The sequence below is a fragment of the Hyla sarda genome, chromosome 7, assembly GCF_029499605.1.
Source record: "Hyla sarda isolate aHylSar1 chromosome 7, aHylSar1.hap1, whole genome shotgun sequence".
Taxonomy (NCBI): domain Eukaryota; kingdom Metazoa; phylum Chordata; class Amphibia; order Anura; family Hylidae; genus Hyla; species Hyla sarda.
The window spans coordinates 215,961,510-215,982,726 of record NC_079195.1 but is presented as its reverse complement, the minus strand read 5'-3'; the positions used below and the strand labels follow the sequence as shown (position 1 = coordinate 215,982,726).

Here is a 21,217-nt window from a genome sequence, read left to right as displayed (position 1 = left end):
CTTCCGTCTTTACATAGTTGAATGTGCTGACAACAAAATCACACACAAATTATCAATGGAAATCAAAATGTATCAACCCATGGAGGTCTGGATATGGAGTCACACTCAAAATCACAGTGGAAAACCCCACTACAGGCTGATCCAACTTTATGTAATGTCCTTAAAACAAGTCACAATGAGGCTCAGTAGTGTGTGTGGCCTCCACGTGCCCGTATGACCTCCCTACAATGTCTGGGCATGCTTCTGATGAGGTGGAGGATGGTCTCCTGAGGGATGTCCTCCCAGACCTGGACTAAAGCATCCGCCAACTCCTGGACAGTCTGTGGTGGATGGAGCGAGATGTCCCAGATGGGCTCAATCGGATTCAGGGGAACGGGCGGCCAGTCCATAGCATCAATGCCTTCCTCTTGTAGGAACTGCTGACACACTCCAGCCACATGAGGTCTAGCATTGTCTTGTATTAGGAGGAAACCAGGGCCAACCGTACCAGCATATGGTCTCACAAGGGGTCCAAGGGTCTCAACTCGGTACCTAATGGCAGTCAGGTACCTCTGGCAAGCACATGGAGGGCTGTGCGGCCCCCCAAAGAAATGCCACCCCACACCATTACTGACCCACCGCCAAACCGGTCATGCTGGAGGATGTACCAGCAGCAGAACGTTCTCCACGGCATCTCCAGACTCTGAGCACATATGACAGACGTGACAGTGTGAACCTGCTTTCATCTGTGAACAGCACAGGGCTCCAGTGGTGAATTTGTCAATCTTGGTGTTCTTTGGTAAATGCCAAATGTTCTGCACGGTGTTGGGCTGTAAGCACAATCCCCACCTGTGGAAGTCGGGCCCTCATACCACCCTCATGGAGTCTGTTTCTGTTCATTTGAGTGGACACATGCACATTTGTGGCCTGCTGGAGGTAATTTTGCAGGACTCTGGCAGTGCTCCTCCTTGCACATAGGCAGAGGTAGCAGTCCTGCTGCTGGGTTGTTGCCCTCCTACGGCCTCCTCCACGTCTCCTGATGTACTGTCCTGTCTCCTGGTAGTGCCTCCATGCTCTGGACACTACGCTGACAGACACAGCAAACCTTCTTGCCACAGCTCACATTGATGTGCCAGGATGAGCTGCACTACCTGAGCCACTCGTGTAGGTTGTAGACTCCGTCTCATGCTACCACTAGAGTGAAAGCACCGCCAGCATTCAAAAGGGACCAAAACATCAGCCAGGAAGCATAGGAACTGAGAAGTGGTCTGTGGTCACCAACTGCAGAACCACTCCTTTATTAGGGGTGTGTTACTAATTTCCTATAATTTCCACCTGTTGTCTGTTCCATGTGAAATTGATTGTCAATCAGTGTTCTTCCTGAGTGGACAGTGGGATTTCACAGAAGTGTCATTGACTTGGAGTTACACTGTGCTGTTTAAGTGTCACCTTTATGTTTTTGAGCAGTGTATATATATATATAACTCCAAGCGAAAGAGCCAGCAAAGACCCCCTCTGTAAGTGCACGTGGTCAGCCAACTGGCAGGTCAGCAGTCCATAAATGTGCAATCTCCACCACAGCACAAATAATCAGAGGTCCAGTATCAAGTGGAAAGGCTTCCAAGTTTATTCACACCATAAATGTGATAGCGGTGCAACGTTTCGGCAAACTGCCTTTGTCAAGCATGCTTGACAAAGGCAGTTTGCCGAAACGTTGCACCGCTATCACATTTATGGTGTGAATAAACTTGGAAGCCTTTCCACTTGATACTGGACCTCTGATTATTTGTGCTGTGGTGGAGATTGCACATATATATATATATATATATATATATATATATATATACACACATACTAAAAAAGGGTTTTATTCCATCATAATGTGAACAGCGACGATTCGACTCTCTCGAGAGTTTTTTTTTCAAGCAACAAATACAGATCTGTGAAGCCTTTTCTACACTTCCGGCCATTAATTGTGAATAATTATTGTACACAAACTGGTGATTGTGTTTATTTGTTGCATTCATCATCTGGGTGAGGCTTTGGCTGCCAGTTCATGCTGGGAGTTGTAGTTTTGCAACAACTGGAGGCACCCGGGTTGGGAAACACAGCAATATACAGACAGCAGCGTTGTTTCCCATGCATCCTTGTCACCACGGTGATAACCATTACCATAGCAACCAGCAGAAGGAAGGAATGACGCGCTGTTCAACCTATATCAAAATTATTCCTAAACAGTTTTGAAAAACGATCAACTTTATTGGCTATAACCCAAACCAGACAGACCATCAATAGGGTATAGGATGTCTAAAAGGGTCCAACCCAAAATTTTAAGTTAACCCCAGAGAATAATTAAAGGGGTACTCCGCTGCTCAGCGTTAGGAACAAACTGTTGCGAACGCTGGCTCATGACGTAATAACCCCGCCCCCTCATACTGTCACACCCCGCCCCCTCAATGCAAGTCTATGGAAGGGGGCGTGACATAGACTTGTCTGATCACAGGGGTCCCGCCCAAGATCTCTCCTGCAGGACCCTGTTCCTCAGCTGCACGGCTGCCACGCCCCTCCCATAGACTTGCAATGAGGGGGCGGAGAGTGTTGTCACGAGGGGGCGGAGCCGTAACATCACGATACTCCATCCCCTGTATCGCCCGTCATCAGACACAGGTGCTGCAGGAGAAATTGTGGGGGTCCCCAGCGGCGATCAGACATCCTTTGTATAGGGGATAAGATGTCTAGGGGTAGAGTACCCCTTTAAACATAATAGGATTTAGATTTTGGCTGTATTTTCAATGGAATTATTCAGCGGAAATTCCGCCGTGTGAACATAGTTGGTGGGTCCAAACCAGAGGAGTGTCCTGACATTTTTTGGGCAATAATCTTCCCCCACATCTTGTGTGATGGGTCCAGTGTTCCCCAACCAGTGTGCCTCCAGATGTTGCAAAACTACAACTCCAGGCATGCTGGGAGTTGTAGTTCTGCAACAGCTGGAGGCACACTGGTTGGGGAACACTGCCTTAGGTCATCATTTTCTGCAAGATGGACCCATCTTGAAGGTGGAGAGATGAACAACTAGGACACGTCCGTGGCTTAGAAATGCCCAGTGGACACTTACCAGCACTGTGGGTGGAAAACTTTATTTTTTTTTAAATAAACTGGTGCCACAAAGTGAAACAGATTTGCAAATTACTTCTATTAAAAATATTAATCCTTTCAGTACTTATTAGCAGCTGGATGCTAGCGAGGAAATTCTATTCTTTTTGAATTTCTTTTTTGTCTTGTCCACAGTGCTCTCTGCTGACACCTCTGTCTGCCTCAGGAACTGTCCAGAGCAGCATAGGTTTGCTAGGAGGATTTTCTCCTGCTCTGGACAGTTCCTGACATGGACAGAGTTGTCAGCAGAGAGCACTGTGGACGAGACAAAAAAATTCAAAAGGAATAGAATTTCCCATAGACTTTCGTTGAAGGGGCGGCCCTGAACACAGAAGCACGCACACACACACACATCGTTCGGAACAATAACTTCCGGACGCTGGAAAGCGGAGCTCCGACACCAAGGTAACGGAGTACCCCTTTAAAGATGATTTTCTCTGCTATTCTACCACTATGTACAGCCACACAAGTTACATATCCAACGGCGTCAGTGGTCAGGCTTCTGCCATGCAGCTGTAATTGCGTATTAGAGACGGCACAGCGGACCGGCGCGCAGACAATATAACGGCGCCTGTAGCATTCCCAGCAGTGCACAGACGCTGACTCTGTTCTTACATATAACTCACAGCCTGTGACATTTTCCGCATCTCTCTTATGCCGAGGAATATACACAGACATAGACAGTGTCAGGGGAGCGCCCCCTGCTGAACGCTTACGGCAGCCTTCTGCACTCTACCTGCTTTTGAAGTTTCTCAACAAATCCGATCGGATCGGCCAGGGCGTCCCTCTGCTGCTGGGATAACCTTTCCAGGTCGAGAAGAGCTTGAGAGCGCTGCGCCTCCAGCACGGAAATCGTCTGTAATAGCCGCTGATAACTGCAAGGACAAAGCAAAAGAGCGGTGAGAGCGAGAAAAAAAAAAAAAGGGGGGTATTCCGGGCTTAAAGGGGTACTCCAGTGGAAAACTTTTTTTTTTTTAAATCAACTGGTGCCAGAAAGTTAAACAGATTTGTAAATGACTTCTATTTAAAAAAAAAAAAGTCTTAATCCTTCCAGTACTTATTAGCTGCTGAATACTACAGAGGAAATTATTTTCTTTTTGGAACACAGTGCTCTCTGCTGACATCACGAGCACAGTGCTCTCTGCTGACATCTCTGTCCATTTTGGTAACTGACCAGAGCAGCATATGTTTGCTATGGGGATTTTTTTTCCTACTCTGGACAGTTCCTAAAATAGACAGAGATGTCAGCAGAGAGCACTGTGCTCGTGATGTCAGCAGAGAGCTCTGTGTTCCAAAAATAAAACCATTTCCTCTGTAGTATTCAGCTAATAAGTACTGGAAGGGATTAAGATTTTTTTTATAGAATTAATTTACAAATCTGTTTAACTTTCTGGCACCAGTTGATTTTTTTTAAAATAAAGTGCTGACCCCTCCAAAGGAAGGAGCCCCCCCACCCCTCTGGTCACACAGCAGGTGACCAAGGGGTTAAATGGCTGCGCCTCTCCAGCTGCTTCATAAATACAATTTCCATCGTGTTGTAACAGTCAAAATCTGTCAGGACATGATGGGACTTGTTGTTCTGCAACAGCTGGAGAAGCAAAGACCCCTTTATGACCACCAATTTTGTGCCAGTCAATAAGGGGTTACAATGGTGAACCCTAATCATAGCAAACTGCTTTAGAGATGCTCCAAAATAGATTCATGTGAAGCAGCACTTATACATATTTCACTGCAAGCTATCATTCACGAGTATTTCTTCAAAACAGCCTCTAGGTGGCGATAGGAATCAATTCTTCAACGAATGAAATCAATCAATTCTTAAAGGGCTACTCCACTGCTCAGCGTTTGGAACAAACTGTTCTGAACGTCGGGAGCTTATGACGTCATAGCCCCACCCCCTCGTGGCGTCACGCCCTGCCCCCTCAATGAAAGTCTATGGGAGGGGGCGTGACGGCTGTCACGCCCCTTCCATAGACTTGCATTGAGGGGGTGGGGCGTGATGGCATGAGGGGGCGGGGCTATGACGTCATAAGCTCCCGGCGCAGACTCCAGTGTTTGGAACAGTTTGTTCCAAATGCTGAGCAGCGGTGTACCCCTTTAATCAAAAAGGCTGGAATGCCTCCTTGTTCCCCCTCCCATCCCTGTGTGATTGACAGTGAGCTGGAAGACAAGCCCTGTTTCCAAGTCTTGCACCTGCACACAATTTGTATGCGCAGCGCCGGAAGATGGGTTTTCAGTGGACTGTCAATCAATCAGGGACCGTGACAGGAGGGGAAGCGAGGAGGCGCTCCTGTCCTCAGCACTTCAGGCTCTTGGGAACGCCTCTTTGACACTTGGCACCAGATGATCAAAGCTTTTGTCTACTATATGGAAGCACAGACAGATATACGAAAGGTGCCAGGTCCTAACAGTGTCAGCAGTTTGGAACAGGATTTGCGGATTAGTGATGAGCGGCAAGGGCCATATTCGAATTCGCAATATTTTGCGAATTTATTGACGATTATTAGTCCTATGATCGCGTATAAAATTTGCATAAAAAATTGCATAAAAATTCACGTGAAAAAAAAAAAAAACGAATTTTTGTCATTATGAATATATAGCACTATATCCTAAATATTCGCAAAATGCCGATATTCGCCATAAAAATTCGCATTACAAATATTTGTGCTCAACACTATTGCAGGTTCGTTTTAACGGCATTTAGAGTTCTGCTTTACAGTAAGCCCCACGGACATAGACACAATAGCCTGGAGCTGACCCATTGACATGACTGGGATAGTTTACTAGGCATGCACTGTGCAGAGGTCATTCCACAAGGACCGTCACATATTGTAAATGGCCCGATCCTATCTTATTTATACACTGTTGTCCGTGGGACGTGGACACGAAAATGTTAGTCCGAATCCAGCCTACAACTCAACTACAAAATTAACAGCATTGCCTATAGCAAAACTACAACTCCCAGCATGCCCGGACAGCCGTTGGCTGTCCGGGCATGCTGGGAGTTGTAGTTTTGCAACAGCTGGAGGAACCCTGGTTGGGAAACGCTGCTCTTTTGTGTAACCTACATTTGGGAAAGTATTTTTCAGGGCTGATTCAGTTACACCTCAATACAATACAAGGGCCTTATCAGAATTTATACGAAAAAAATAAATAAAAAACGAGACCTTGACCGCGCGTCAGTATTTCGCATTATTGTTTCTAAGCCCAAAACCAGCGCTGTATCCTGACGAGAACAAAGTATAATGAAGAGATCTGCACTTTCATTCGGGGGCGACGAACAGAATTCATTTCATTAATTCACCGATTTAGAATTCACAGAATCGTGAAATTAATTAAATTGGCGCTGAGAACGGTGAGCCCCGCCCCCACAGCAGGGATTTGTCCCCTCTATTAGCTGTATATGTAGCTCGCCAGTTGTTTTAGCTAATTTACGCCTCTGTTCTTCTATTAGGATTTTTTTTTTAAATTCTTTTATAAGGTTTTCCAAATTGAAGATCGCCCCAACTATCAGTTGCAGTGAGAACACACTTCAGAGCTGCGCTCTATTCTGCTGTAACACTGTGTCTTATACTCCAGTTGCATTCAGGGCTGCACTCACTATTCTGCTGTTATCCCATATCTTATGCTCCAGTCCCTTCCAGAGCTGTGCTTACTATTCTGCTGTTATCCCATATCTTATGCTCCAGCCCCTTCCAGGGCTGCACTCACTATTCTGCTGTTATGCCATATCTTATGCTCCAGTCCCTTCCAGAGCTGCTCTTACTATTCTGCTGTTATCCCATATCTTATGCTCCAGCCCCTTCCAGGGCTGCACTCACTATTCTGCTGTTATGCCATATCTTATGCTCCAGTCCCTTCCAGAGCTGCTCTTACTATTCTGCTGTTACATTGTGTGGCATACTCCAGTCGCCTCTAGAGCTGCACTCACTATTCTGCTCTTACATCATGTCTTATCCTCCAGAGCTACAGTCACTATTTTGCTGTTGCACCATATCCTATGCTCCAGTCACCTCTAGAGCTGCACTTACTACTCTGCTGTTAGATCATGTCTTCTCCTCCAGTCACCTTCTGAGCTGCACTCACTATTCTGCTCTTATATCTTGTCTTACACTCCAGTCACTTCCAGAGCTGCACTCACTATTCTGCTGTTCCGTCATGCCTTTTATTATTCTCCAGTCACTGCAGACTGACAATGGCGTTCACACTAGACTATGGACCATCCACATCTGTTTTTTGTCAACAAACACTATACACATCAGGCCACCAACAAAAAGGTATATAGCAGTTTATCCCTGGCTAGTGCATTCATACCCATAAGCTTAAAGGGGCACTCTGCTGCTCAGTGTTTGGAAAAAACTGTTCCGAACGCTGGAGCTCGTGACATGGCCACGCCCCCTCATGATGTCATTCCCCACCCCCTCAATGCAAGTCTATGGAAGGGGGCGTGACAGCAGTCACGCCCCCTCCCATAGACTTGCATTGAGGGGTGGGGCATGAAATCATGAGGGGCGGGGCTATGACATCACAAGCTCCAGCGTTCGTAACAGTTTGTTCCAAACGCTGAGCAGCGGAGTGCCCCTTTAAATGCTCTTCCGCCATTCTGAGCCGCTCCCGCTACGCTGCACTTGCTATGTTTGTGGTTGGTGCACCCCCAACCAAGTCACCAATGCACGTGCCAACCTGAAACGTAAAAAGCTTTGTGCACCATGCAAAATACACAGGTGTGAACAAGGCCAAAGCGAATGTAAAAGCGGATATAGCTTTATACCGCGCATAAAATGGAATAACAGCGCCATCTGGTGTTTAGATAATTATAACAGCAACATCAAAAATGCCAAAAATGGCACTGAAAAGTCTTCACAAAGATGGACTGGGGGCAAAATACACGAGAAAACGGAAAATCTCTCTCAGGACACCTGGTCCGGATAAAAGGGTGACAAGGTCAGGAGGACCAAAAAATAGCGCTAAAAACCTGTGCTTAGCGCGTTCTGTACCAGCTCTGCGTCAGGTGATTCATAATATAAGTCTATGGGGCCGTTCAGGTCTCATAGACACAGAGCAGGGAGAGAAGAGCAAGGGGAAAGAACTGCATAGCCGGGCTCTTCTCTCCCTGTTCTGTGGCAGAGACCTGTACTGCCCCATAGATCACTGTTTCCCAACCAAGGTGCCTATAGCTTTTGGAAAACTACAATGGGGGCAAAAAAGTATTTAGTCAGCCACCAATTGTGCAAGTTCCCCCACTTAAAAAGTTGTAATTTTCATCATAGGTTATAACCTCAACTGTGAGAGACAGAATGAGAAAAAAAGATCCATAAAATCTCATTGTCTGATTTTTAAAGAATTTATTTGCAAATTATGGTGGAAAATAAGTATTTGGTTAATAACAAAAGTTCATCTCAATACTTTGTTATATCCCCTTTGTTGGCAAGGAGGTCAATTGTTTTCTGTAAGTCTTCACAAGGTTTTCACACACTGTTGCTGGTATTTTGGCCCATATCTCCATGCAGATCTCCTCTAGAGCAGTGATGTTTTGGGGCTATTGCTGGGCAACACAGACTTTCAACTCCCTCCAAAGGTTTTTTATGGGGTTGAGATCTGGAGACTGGCTAGACCACTCCAGGACCTTGAAATGCTTCTTATGAAGCCACTCCTTCATTGCCCGGGCGGTGTGTTTGGGATCATTGTCATGCTGAAAGACCCAGCCATGTTTCATGTTCAATGCCCTTGCTGATGGAAGGAAGTTTTCACTCATAATCTCACGATACGTGGCCCCATTCATTCTTTCCTTTACACAGATCAGTCATCCTGGTCCCTTTGCTGAAAAAAAGCCCCAAAGCATGATGTTTCCACCCCCATGCTTCACAGTAGGTATGGTGTTCTTTGGATGGAACTCAGCATTCTTTTTCCTTCAAACACAACGAGTTGAGTTTTTACCAAAAAGTTCTACTTTGGTTTAATCTGACCATATGACATTCTACCAATCCTCTTCTGGATAACCCAAATGCTCTATAGAAAACTTCAGACGGGCCCGGACATGTACTGGCTTAAGCAGGGTGACACATCTGGCACTGCATGATTTGAGTCCCTGGCGGCGTAGTGTATTACTGATGGTAGCCTTTGTTACTTTGGTTCCAGCTCTCTGCAGTTCATTCACTAGATCCCCTTGTGTGGTTCTGTGATTTTTTATCACTGTTCTTGTGATCATTTTAACACCACATGGTGAGATCTTGCGTGGAGCCCCAGATCGAGGGAGATTATCAGTGGTCTTGTATGTCTTCCATTTTCTAATAATTGCTCCCACAGTTGATTTCTCACCAAGCTGCTTGCCTATTGCAGGTTTAGTCATCCAAGCCTGGTGCAGGTCTACAATTTTGTTTCTGGTGTCCTTCGACAACTCTTTGGTCTTGGCCATCGTGGAGTTTGGAGTGTGACTGTTTGAGGTTGTGGACAGGTGTCTTTCATACTGATAACAAGGTCAAACAGGAGCCATTAATACAGGTAACAAGTGGAGGACAGAGGAGACTCTTAAAGAAGAAGTTACAGGTCTGTGAGAGCCAGAAATCTTGCTTTGTTTGTAGGTGACCAAATACTTATTTTCCACCATAATTTGCAAAATAAATTCTTTAAAAATCAGACAAATGTGATTTTATGGATTTTTTTTCTCTCTGCAATAGTTGATTTAAAAACATTATTTCCCCTCCAGAGCACCCCTTTACCAAGTCTAATCCTCCCATACATTTGTTTACTTTGCAGCGCTCGTTATCCCCATAAAGAAGGCTTTTGTAACCTGGCCGAAAGTTGTCTAAATAGTCGGAGAGACGTGGCCCGGGATCTGCACCACCTTTCTCTGTATACATCGTGCAGTGGGCGAGCCATGTATATCAACAGTGTGATGTAAGCGGAGAGAAGTGGTGCGGCCCCCGCAGAATAGCGGACCTTAGGCCAGGCCTCTCTGACTAGTCGGACGACTCCTGGCTAGATTACATGAGCTGTTTAATGGAGACAACAAGCTCTACAAACTAAACACAGGTATGGCTGGACTAGACTAACATGCAGAACAAGGTATCCCCTATCCAAAACGATAAGGGAACAAGTGTCTGATCAAGGAAGGGGTCCGACCACTGGGATCCCTTGCATGGCACCCTGGCAGTCCCCCTGAAGGGGGCATAGCAATCCCCACAAGAAGCAGTGGTGGACACGCCCCATGTATCTCTAAAGGTGTATTCACATGTACAGAATCCTGCGCATACAGTATTTAATGCACAATATTTGAAGCTGCAGGTGTTCAACGTAAACTAAATGGTTTAACACAGCTTCAAATCTGCAACTTCACACTGTATGTGTGAATACACCCTATGGGTCTGTACACACGTACAGTATTCTGCGCAGATTTTATGCACAGGATTTTATGCTGTGTTTAGTCATTCAGTTTACACTGAAATCTGCAGCAGAAAATCCCTGGCAGTCCCCCTGAAGGGGGCATAGCAACCCCGCAAGAAGCGCCGGTGGACACGCCACCTCCATGTATCTTTATGGGAGAACTGGAGATACAGTGTTGGGGTATCTCTGGCTCTCCCATAAAGATAGATGCTTTGTGCGGGGGTCGACACGTTCTGCTCCTGGGGACTGCCGGGGTGCCATGCAGGAGATCAGAACAGATACTTATCCCCTAACATTTGGATAGGGGGTGAATTTTCCTGTGTAAACCTTAAGGGTGTATTCACACGTACAGTATCCTGCGCATACAGTATTTAATGAGCAATATTTGAAGCTGCAGAGTTCAATGTAAACTAAATGGTTGAACACCGCTTCAAATCTGCAGCTTCACACTGTACTTAGGAATACACCCTAAAGCATCACTGTCATTTGTAACAACTTCTAAAAGGGAAGCAGACGGGTGAAGTATGCAGCTCACTCAAGCTCCACTCATTCCCATAGACTATAAGAGAACATGAGCCGGATTTGGCAGCCAGGGAAGCAGGGAAGCTCGGTGCTGTGCACTTTGGCAGCTTTAAATTGCGATTGAGGCTGAGACTTGATGCGATTTAAACCTTGAACAAAAGGTCTATGGGATTGATAGAGAATGTGCTCTGTCATGTCTGTCAATCCAATACACATTGGGAGCAGTTTCTAGATGACCTAGGGTTGGTTTAGAAGAACTGGTGCTCTATACCTGTGGTCTCCAAAATGTGGACCTCTTGATGAGGCAAAACTACAACTCCCAGCATGGCCGGACAGCCTTTGGCTGTCCGGACATGCTGGGAGTTGTAGTTTTGCCACATCTGGGGGTCCACACTTTGGAGATCACAGCTGGAGGTGATGGACACCAATAAACTGACAAAATAAAATGCAAAAAACTTATACACAAAGTGTTGTACTTCATAAAGGGTCTGGGGGGGGGGGGGGGGGAGAGATGGAATGACAGACCCCGACCCCCCACCATGCCCTGCACCAAGCATAACAGCAATGTTTCAGATAAGTAAAATTATAGAAACCTTCCGGAACGGAAACCATATCACGTTGCCGGGTGGCGGAAATCAAAGTTACCGTGGTTACACATACTCTTTGTTGTGTTTTAACGCCACGTGGTCGGACTCGAAGTAATAGACATCGGGCTCCTCGTCCTCCTCCTCCGCAGGCTGGGCACTGCCGCTCTCCTTGGCGGATGGTGCAGCACTTTCTGCGCTGGAGGCGGGACCGGCGGGTTTTTCCTGTGAACCCTTTGCAGCACCGCTTTGCTTTTTGTCACTGTCCGGATTAACCCCGGCGCCGTTCACAACACCATCCTGTCCGCTGCTCTCCCCAGCACCCTCCTCTGCCTGCCCGTTCTCCCCGCACAGAGAGGGGCTGTCCTTCACAGACACAGGCTTCCTGGGGGAAGTTCTTAAAGTATATCTATGTTCTTTAGTGTCCGAGAAGCAAGTCTCCAGAGAGGCAACCGCCTCCAACCCTGGTGAACCAGACGAAGCCTCTGCAGACACCGGTTTCTCCTGAGTGGGGCTTGGAGAGGTTTGTTCCTTGGAGACGCTGTCACCCACTACGTCCAGCTCCTCCTCAGAGTCCCGTACAGTCTGCTCCGTACAGGGGACCCCCGCCCCTTCATTGGTCTGGTTTATGAAGTCAATAGGTAGGCAGTTGTTAACTATTTCATGGTCCAGTCTGTCTGCCTGCTCCTGGGAGTGCGTGCAAGGCACATTGTGGTCTGATAGCGCGTCCTTTTTGCCGACACTGAGCACGGGGCAAGGCGTCAACAAGTTCCCGTTCTCCGTTACGATTAACTCCCTGGGGGGAGGGAACACACTAGTATTATTCTGTTTAACACTTCCACCCGAAGGGCGGTTATTACAATTTACAGCAGCAGTCTCATTGTCAATACCGTTCACAGCCTGATGATTGAACACGTCCCCATCAGGGAGGATTTTTTTCACAAGTTTGTCGGACCCCGATTCGCTTTTGATTTCCCTTTGGTTACTATCATCCAATAGAAAACATCGATGAGTTCGCTTAGAGCGGGGACTCTCTGTTTCATTGTCCGACTCCGATATCCTCCTTTCCGAGGAGTCTGTCTTAAATGTACTGGGCAATTCTTCCTCCTCCTCCGGGCTCCCTGCTTCCTCAGATCGCAGGTAACGCTTGATTTTTTTCAGCACAGGGGACAGCGGTCCGCTGGACTTTTTGTCGCTGTTTTCCACGCTGTCTTTTTCGTTGCTGTCCTTTTCGGAAACAGATAGACCCCTCTTTCTTGGGCTGACCCAAGATTCCCGAGGAGCCGGCTGCTTCACCTCTGCGCCGCCCTTGGTAATACTTCCCTTTTGGACCTGGGCAGGTTCGGGCCTTTTCTTTGGGGACCTCGATCTTAGAAGCGACGGTGGGATGACGTCGTCCGGGTGAGCGATGCTGCGGTTCCTCAGGGTGCGCCCACAGAAGCTTTCGTCCAATCCGTTGTACCCCACGGTAGATCTTGTGACGCGAGTCGATCGGGAAGCAGCCATGCTATGGATCACCCCAACTGTGAGATCGACATGATCCTCTCATTGGGAAACCTGGAAGACAAAGACAAGTTAGTCCAGTCTAGGAAATCTATGCAACAAGTCAAAAACCTGACAGACAAACACTTTTCAGTGGAAGAAAACTTGTCTCTACAGATCTTGGTCTCCAATCTGTGGTTCTCAAGCTGTTGCAAAACTACAACTCCCAGAATGCCCTGAGCTGGGAAGCGGCAGGATAGAGAACATAGGTCTATGCCAGTGTTTCCCAACCAGCGTGCCTCCAGCTGTTGCAAAACTACAACTCCCAGCATGCTCTGAGCTGGAGAGCGGCAGGATGGAGAACATTGGTCTATACCAGTGTTTTCCCAACCAGGGTGCCTCCAGCTGTTGCAAAACTACAACTCCCAGCATGCCCTGAGCTGGAGAGCGGCAGGATGAAGAACATTGGTCTATACCAGTGTTTTCCCAACCAGGGTGCCTCCAGCTGTTGTAAAACTACAACTCCCAGCATGCTCTGAGCTGGAGAGCGGCAGGATGGAGAACATAGGTCTATACCAGCGTTTCCCAACCAGGGTGCCTCCAGCTGTTGCAAAACTACAACTCCCAGCATGCCCTGACCTGGAGAGCAGCAGGATGGAGAACATTGGTCTATACACCAGTGTTTTCCCAACCAGGGTGCCTCCAGCTGTTGCAAAACTACAACTCCCAGCATGCCTGGACAGCCTTCGGCTGTCCAGGCATGCTGAGAGTTGTAGTCTTGCAACAGCTGAAGACACCCTGGTTGGGAAACACTGGTCTATACACACAATGTCATCACAGCATGTTGGTGTCTAGAGGTAACAGCTACATATAACCTTTACAATCATGGCGGGAGAATTTATCAATTGCGTGAACTGTGTTGCTTTTACTTTGTTCACTGCCTAGCGCCAAAGTTACTGTATAATCTAATTTTTGCACATCTTTCATGTTCGTCACGTTCCTTGCTGTTGGCTCCAAGATGCCCAAATGGCTTCATACAGCACATGGATAGACTAGACATCGAGAGGCGACACCTTTGGGGTTCCTATCTTACATTTTATGACCGCGGGAGGTCTGAACTGGTGCTTATCCAGAGCTGTGGCTGCCTTCAGTCTTTTCCAGGACAGCTAAACCGGGTCACTTGGCTGTGCAGGAAACTGCAGCCTGCCCCATTCACTTAAAGGGGTACTCCACACTGGAAAACTTTTTTTTTTCTTTTTTTTTTTATAAATCAAGTGGTGTCAGAAAGTTAAAACAGATTTGTAAATTACTTCTGTTAAAAAATCTTAATCCTTCCAGTACTTATCAGCTGCTGTATGCTCCACAGGAAGTTATTTTCTTTTTGAATATCTTCTTTCTGTCCACAGTGCTCTCTGCTGACACCTCTGTCCATGTCAGGAACTGTCAAGAGCAGGAACAATTCCCCATAGAAAACCTCTCCTGCTCTGGGCAGTTCCTGACATGGACAGAGGTGTCAGCAGAGAGCACTGTGGTCAGACTGGAAAGAAAAAAGCAGCTGATAAAAAAAAAATCTTAATCCTTCCAGTATTTATCAGCTGCTGTATAGTACAGAGGAAGTTCTTTTCTTTTTGAATTTCATTTCAGTCTGACCACAGTGCTCTCTGCTGACACCTCTGTCCATGTCTGGAACTGTCCAGAGCAGGAGAGGTTTTCTATGGGGAATTGTTCCTGCTCTTGACAGTTCCTGAAATGGACAGAGGTGTCAGCAGAGAGCACTGTGGACAGACAGAAAAGAAATTCAAAAAGAAAAGAACTTCCTGCGGAGCATACAGCAGCTGATAAGTACTGGAAGGACTAAGATTTTTAAATAGAAGTAATTTACACATCTGTTTAACTTCCTGGCATCAGTTGAATTTAAAAAAAAAATATTTCCACCGGAGTACCCCTTTAAATGTAACTATGATGCACTTATCCTGTACAAGGGATGGCTGGGCGAGCCAGTGTGCAAGCGGAAGATGCTAATTGGCAGGGTCCCGATGACATTTCCTAGTGCAGCGTTTCCCAACCAGTGTGCCTCCAGCTGTTGTAAAACTATAACTCCCAAAGAGAAGCATGCTGGGGGAGATTCATCAAAACCAGTGTAGAGGAAGAGTGGTGCAGTTGCCCATAGTAACCAATCAGATTGCTTCTTTCAGTTTTCAGAGGCCTTGTTAAAAATGAAAGAAGCGATCTGATTGGTTGCTATGGGCAACTGCACCACTCTTCCTCTACACTGGTTTTGATGAATCTCCCCCGCTGGGATTTGTAGTTTTGCAACAGCTGGAGGTGGCCTGGTTTGGTAAACACTGTCCTAGTGATAAACCATAACTTGGAGATGAGACTCTCCCTTTAGGGTCTATTCACACGTACAGTATTTTGAGCAGATTTGATGTGCGGGATTTTCTGCTGCAGATTTCAGTGTAAACTCAATGACTGAACACAGCTTGAAATCCTGCGCAGAATACTGTACGTGTGAATAGACCCTTAATGAACCACATATGCGGCGGTGCTCACAAGTGACACTAGGTCTCGCTGACTGTCCTCTTTTCTCACAGTGATTACTTCCAGGCACAGTTATGGCTGCTGCTCCCGGCTCGACCACCGCATGATTTTCACGCCCCGCAGCCACAGATTTACATTCCTGCCATTTCAGCAAAGCGTGTGCATGAAGTAGAAAGGCTGGCACCGATACACATCACCTCCCTGCAAACTCCCATCGAGAGCCAATGTCACTGCTAGGGGGAGAGGAAGACAAATATAGGTGCTCTGCACCCCCCATTACCCTGCGCCCCCATCATCCTGCAACTATAACAATCTGGGAGGCACCACATGATTGCTTATCCATAACACAGGTTAAAGGGGTACTCCACTGGAAAACATTTTTTTTTTATATCAACCTGTGCCAGAAAGTTTAACAGATTTGCAAATTACTTCTATTAAAAAATCTTAATCCTTCCAGTACTTATCAGCTGCTGTATGCTCCACAGGAAGTTCTTTTATTTTTGAATTTCTTTTCCATCTGATCACAGTGCTCTCTGCTGACACCTCTGCCCAAGTAAGGAACTGTCCAAAGCAGGAAAGGTTTGCTATGGGGATTTACTTCAGCTATGGACAGTTCCTAAAATGGACAGAGGTGTCAGCAGAGAGCACTGTGGTCAGACAGAAAGGAAATTCAAGAAGAAAATAACTTCCTGTGGAGCACACAGCAGCTGACAAGTACAGGAAGGATTAAGATTTTTAAATAGAAGTAATTTACCAATCTGTTTAACTTTCTGCCACCAGTTGATTTAGAAAAAAAATGTTTTCCACCGGAGTACCCCTTTAAGGAACTATACAAAAGTTTTCATAATGGTCACAAAGTCCCACAATACATTTCTTATCAGTGAATGGGAGCAAACAGCACCTCCATCTCATACGGCATTATAGGGGTTCTACATAGTTTTCTTTTACAAACAGTGCCACATTTTTTTCACAGGTTGTTTGTGGTATTGCAACTGCTACCAATTTTATGTCCTGTGAGCCTTCGGTTATGTGCACCAATCTGAATCTCACCAGCAAATGCAAAACTACAACACCCATCATGCCCTGACAGTGTTCAGATGTGTGTGCAAACCTACATCTCTCCAGCAGGAACAAAACTACAACACCCATCATGTCCTGACAGTGTTCAGATATGTGTGCAAACCTACATCTCTCCAGCAGGAACAAAACTACAACACCCATCATGTCCTGGCAGTGTTCAGATGTGTGTTTACCTATATCTCTCCATCTGGGACCAAACTTCAACACACTGACAGCCTTCAGCTACGTGCTCCAACCTGTCTATCTTTAGCTATTGCAAAACTACAACTCCCATCATGACCTGACAGTCCTTAGCTGTGTGTGCCAACTTGCATCTCTCTAGTGCAGTGTTTCCCAACTAGGGTGCCTCCAGGTGTTGAAAAACTACTACTCCCATCATGTCCTGGCAGTCCTTAGCTTTGTGCATCTACGTATATTTCTCCAGCAGAAACAAAACTACAACTCCCATCATGTCCCGACAGCATTCAGCTGTGTGCCCCAGCCTACACCTCTTCAGCCGTTACAAAACTACAACTACCATCATGTCCTACCTGCCTTCAGCTACGTGCTCCAACCTGTATATCTTTAGCTTTTGCAAAACTACAACTCCCATCATGACCTGACAGTCCTTCTTAGCTGTGCGTGAGAACTTGCATCTCTCTAGTGCAGTGTTGCCCAACCAGGGTACTTCCAGGGGTTGCAAAACTACAACTCCCAGCATACCCGGACAGCCTTTGGCTGTCCGGGCATGCTGGTAGTTGTAGGTTGCAAAACTACAACTCTCATCATGTCCTGGCAGTCATTCGCTTTGTGCATCTACCTATATTTCTCCAGTAGAAACAAAACTACAACTCCCATTATGTCCCGACAGCATTCAGCTGTGTGCCCCAACCCGCATCTCTCCATCTGGAGCAAAACTACAACTCCCATCATGTCCCGGCAGTCCGTGGCTATGTGCCCCAAGCCTGCATCTCTTCAGCTGTTGCAAAACTACAACTCCCATCATGTCCTACCTGCATTCAGCTACATGCTCCAACCTGTATAGCTTTAGCTGTTGCAAAACTACAACTCCCATCATGACCTGACAGTCGTCCTTAGCTGTGTGTGAGAACTTGCATCTCTCTAGTGCAGTGTTTCCCAACCAGGGTGCCTCCAGGTGTTGCAAAACTACAACTACCATCATGTCCTGACAGCCCTTGGCTTTGTGCCACAGCCTGCATCTCTTCAGCCGTTGCAAAAACTACAACTCCCATCATGTCCTGACAGCATTCAGCTGTGTGCCCCAACCCGCATCTCTCCATCTGGAACAAAACTACAACTCCCATCATGTCCTGACAGTCCTTGGCTATGCGTCCCAGCGTGCATCACTTCAGCCGTTGCAAAAACTACAACTCCCATCATGTCCTACCTGCCTTCATCTTTTCAACGGTTGCAAAACTATTCTATACAAAAAAAAATCTATAATTGCCCTAGAAATGATGGGAGTAGTAGTTCTGCAACCCCTGGAGAACACTGAACTACACAGTCACCCAGGGGTGCAATGCAACACTATGGCTATTTGAAGGGTCTCTGGGGTTCTTCCACATGTAGTTCTGCAGAACTACAACACCCAGCATGCCAGGAGCTGTAGATGCAGAACAGACACAGGGAGCTGAGAAGTGCACTACGACCCCCAGCATTGTAACTCCCTGTTGTGTGACACAGACTGAACCCCTCAAGTGCCCCATATACATTACATACCCACAGGCCCCGCCCACAGCCTGCAGAGACCACGCCCCCTCCACCCTAATTCCACTCACGCCAGGCACGTAGAGTCACCCCTGACCTCACCCCCGTCCCTTCCACCATGTGACCACCTCGCGTTATATACATACACACACGCTCCTCCCCATCACCGGTCCCGCTTCACGCCTCACTCCCCCGGACATGTCTTCCCATCACGTTCCCGCGAGAGGAGAGTATTCTCGCGAGCTTAGGTTGAAACCAACCCCCCCTCCCCTCCACCCATATTTCATTATAATTGAGTCAGACTCCGCCTACTTGTGGGCGGGGTAACACGACGCAAAAGATAGCGAGCGTAACCAGACGCGCCCATAGCAACAGTAGTGACTCCACCCCCCCCTGCTGCGCAGCAACGCAACGTGCACGTCTATAAACTGGGCGTGGCTTATAGGCGCATAGCAACAGACTGATGCTGACCACGCCCCTCCCACGTGATTAGGTGGAGTCTAACACGCACTTAGCAACAGAATCGGAACGTGTATGTAGACTCCTCCCCTTCCGGTGCTGATGAGCTCCTGCCATGCTTCCAGAATCACGTGGGCGGGGCCTGGCAGCTTCACCTGAGAACACGTGACTTGGCTCCATCATAACAAAGACAAGCAGCCAGTATAGTAGTGTACTACAAGCTATGCTTTCCATCTGTAGCAAAACTACAACTCCCAGCATGCCCAGACAGCCGAAGGCTGTCTGGGCATGCTGGGAGTTGTAGTTTTGCAACAGCTGGAGGGCTACAGCTTGGAGTACACTGCAGTATGAAGCAGTCTGCCTAGTTCTGTCCTTCTCATTGCAGCAATTTTAGTTTTTACGCTTACGTTTATTCCTCTTCGTCTTCTTTGAGCCATAACGCCATTTTTTTTATTTTTTTAAATTTTTTGGGTAGGTCAAATTTTTATTTAGCAATAAAATATACTGCAAAATGAAAATGTAATTTTTATGGGGCATTTGTTTTACATACAGTTGTGTTAGACACATGGGAGGGGGCAATTGGTGCGCAAAATTTGGAGCAGGTCACTCTATAAATTAACACAAATTACAGGAAGCCCCTGATGTGCACACAAAAAAAAAAATTTAAAAAAAGGGGGGGGGGGGGGGGGTAATTCCCCCTCTCAGATTCCTACGCCGGTTGGCCACACGAATACTTTTGCGCATAAAAAATATAACGTATTGCGCAAATAATAAATTCAGTGCACAAGCCAATGCACCTGTTAAACACGGCCCAAAGCACCCAAAAAAAAAAAAAAAAAACAAACAATTAAAATGATGACGCCAACATAAAAGTAGCACAAAAACAGCGCAAAATAAAAATACACCGCACACGCAATTTTGCAGGCGCATGTCTGCCATTATTTTTAGGATTAACGTGAATAATCTGCAGTAAATCATCTAGGAATATGGTCGAAATTTTACCTTCCACATTGGGTTCAATTGAGAAATCAATGACAAAATAATTGGACACCTGAAGGTTTTTTTTAATGCGCATCACAGGTGGCGGCTACGAAATCAGTGAAGAGGGAGGGAGGGAGGAGGAGTGGCTGCTGCGGCTCAGCACTGCCCCTCTGACTGTCAGGCCGTTGTTCGCACCACGGAATCTCCGGTGGAACTGCTCAGAAATGCACTGCAGTCTATAGGGACAGCAGTTCAGTCCGTGGAGTCCTAGCATCGCCCTTGGGATCTCTGGCGGGAATTTTGGGCGGAAATTCCATGGTGTGAACCTGTTCTGTCTGTGAAAAGAAACTTTGTAATATGGAAAAATCTGACTCCTTTCCGTCATGCCTTTACAGCGGTCCCTCAAGTTACAATATTAATTGGTTCCAGGACGACCATTGTATGTTGAAACCATTGTATGTTGAGACCAGAACTCTATGGAAACCTGGTAATTGGTTCTAAAGGCACCAAAATGTCATCCAAAAATAGGAAAAAGTGAGGATTATAGAAAAATAAGTAGATAACTAATATAGATAAAGCAAATCCTTACATATAAAAGTAATAAAGATCTGCTGGGAGCTGTAATCACTGTCTATGTAGAGGACAGGAGCTTCTTCAGGGTCCTGTGCAGTACACAGTGTCCTAAAAAAGTAACATGGAGCCGCCCTCACCTGGTGTCCAAAGGAGCAGCTAATCCTGGTACAGGTAAAGAGTACAGAACATGTAATACCTACTTGTACTGTAGGGGGCGCTACCAGACACCAGTCAGTGCATGCACTTCAGTAATACAGGCGAAGAGTACAGAACATGTAATACCTCCCTGTACTGTAGGGGGCGCTACCAGACACCAGTCAGTGCATGCACTTCAGTAATACAGGCGAAGAGTACAGAACATGTAATACCTCCCTGTACTGTAGGGGGTGCTACCAGACACCAGTCAGTGCATACACTTCAGTAATACAGGCGAAGAGTACAGAACATGTAATACCTCCCTGTACTGTAGGGAGCGCTACCAGACACCAGTCAGTGCATACACTTCAGTAATACAGGTAAAGAGTACAGAACATGTAATAACTCCCTGTACTGTAGGGGGCGCTACCAGACACCAGTAAGTGCATGCACTTCAGTAATACAGGCGAAGAGTACAGAACATGTAATACCTCCCTGTACTGTAGGGGGCGCTACCAGACACCAGTCAGTGCATGCACTTCAGTAATACAGGCGAAGAGTACAGAACATGTAATACCTCCCTGTACTGTAGGGGGCGCTACCAGACACACGTCAGTGCATACACTTCAGTAATACAG

General features: G+C 46.6%; 1 protein-coding gene across 6 annotated transcripts in view; it reads right to left on the bottom strand.

The window, feature by feature from the left end:
* The window catches only part of ZZZ3 (zinc finger ZZ-type containing 3), a 45,383-nt gene that overhangs the window by 17,407 nt on the left and 6,759 nt on the right, over positions 1–21,217 (bottom strand). Inside the window, exons 1-3 of one of the 6 annotated variants that reach the window (XM_056532655.1) lie at positions 18,943–18,992; positions 11,698–13,178; positions 3,869–4,007 (exon numbers count right to left, since the gene is read on the bottom strand). In XM_056532655.1, the coding sequence (XP_056388630.1) occupies positions 3,869–4,007; positions 11,698–13,127 (1,569 nt within the window). In that variant the 5' untranslated portion in view covers positions 13,128–13,178; positions 18,943–18,992. Of the gene's footprint in view, positions 1–3,868; positions 4,008–11,697; positions 13,179–15,656; positions 16,002–18,577; positions 18,697–18,743; positions 18,856–18,942; positions 18,993–21,217 lie in introns of those variants that run through there. The other 5 variants (XM_056532653.1, XM_056532651.1, XM_056532652.1 and 2 more) reach the window with 5 other exon arrangements.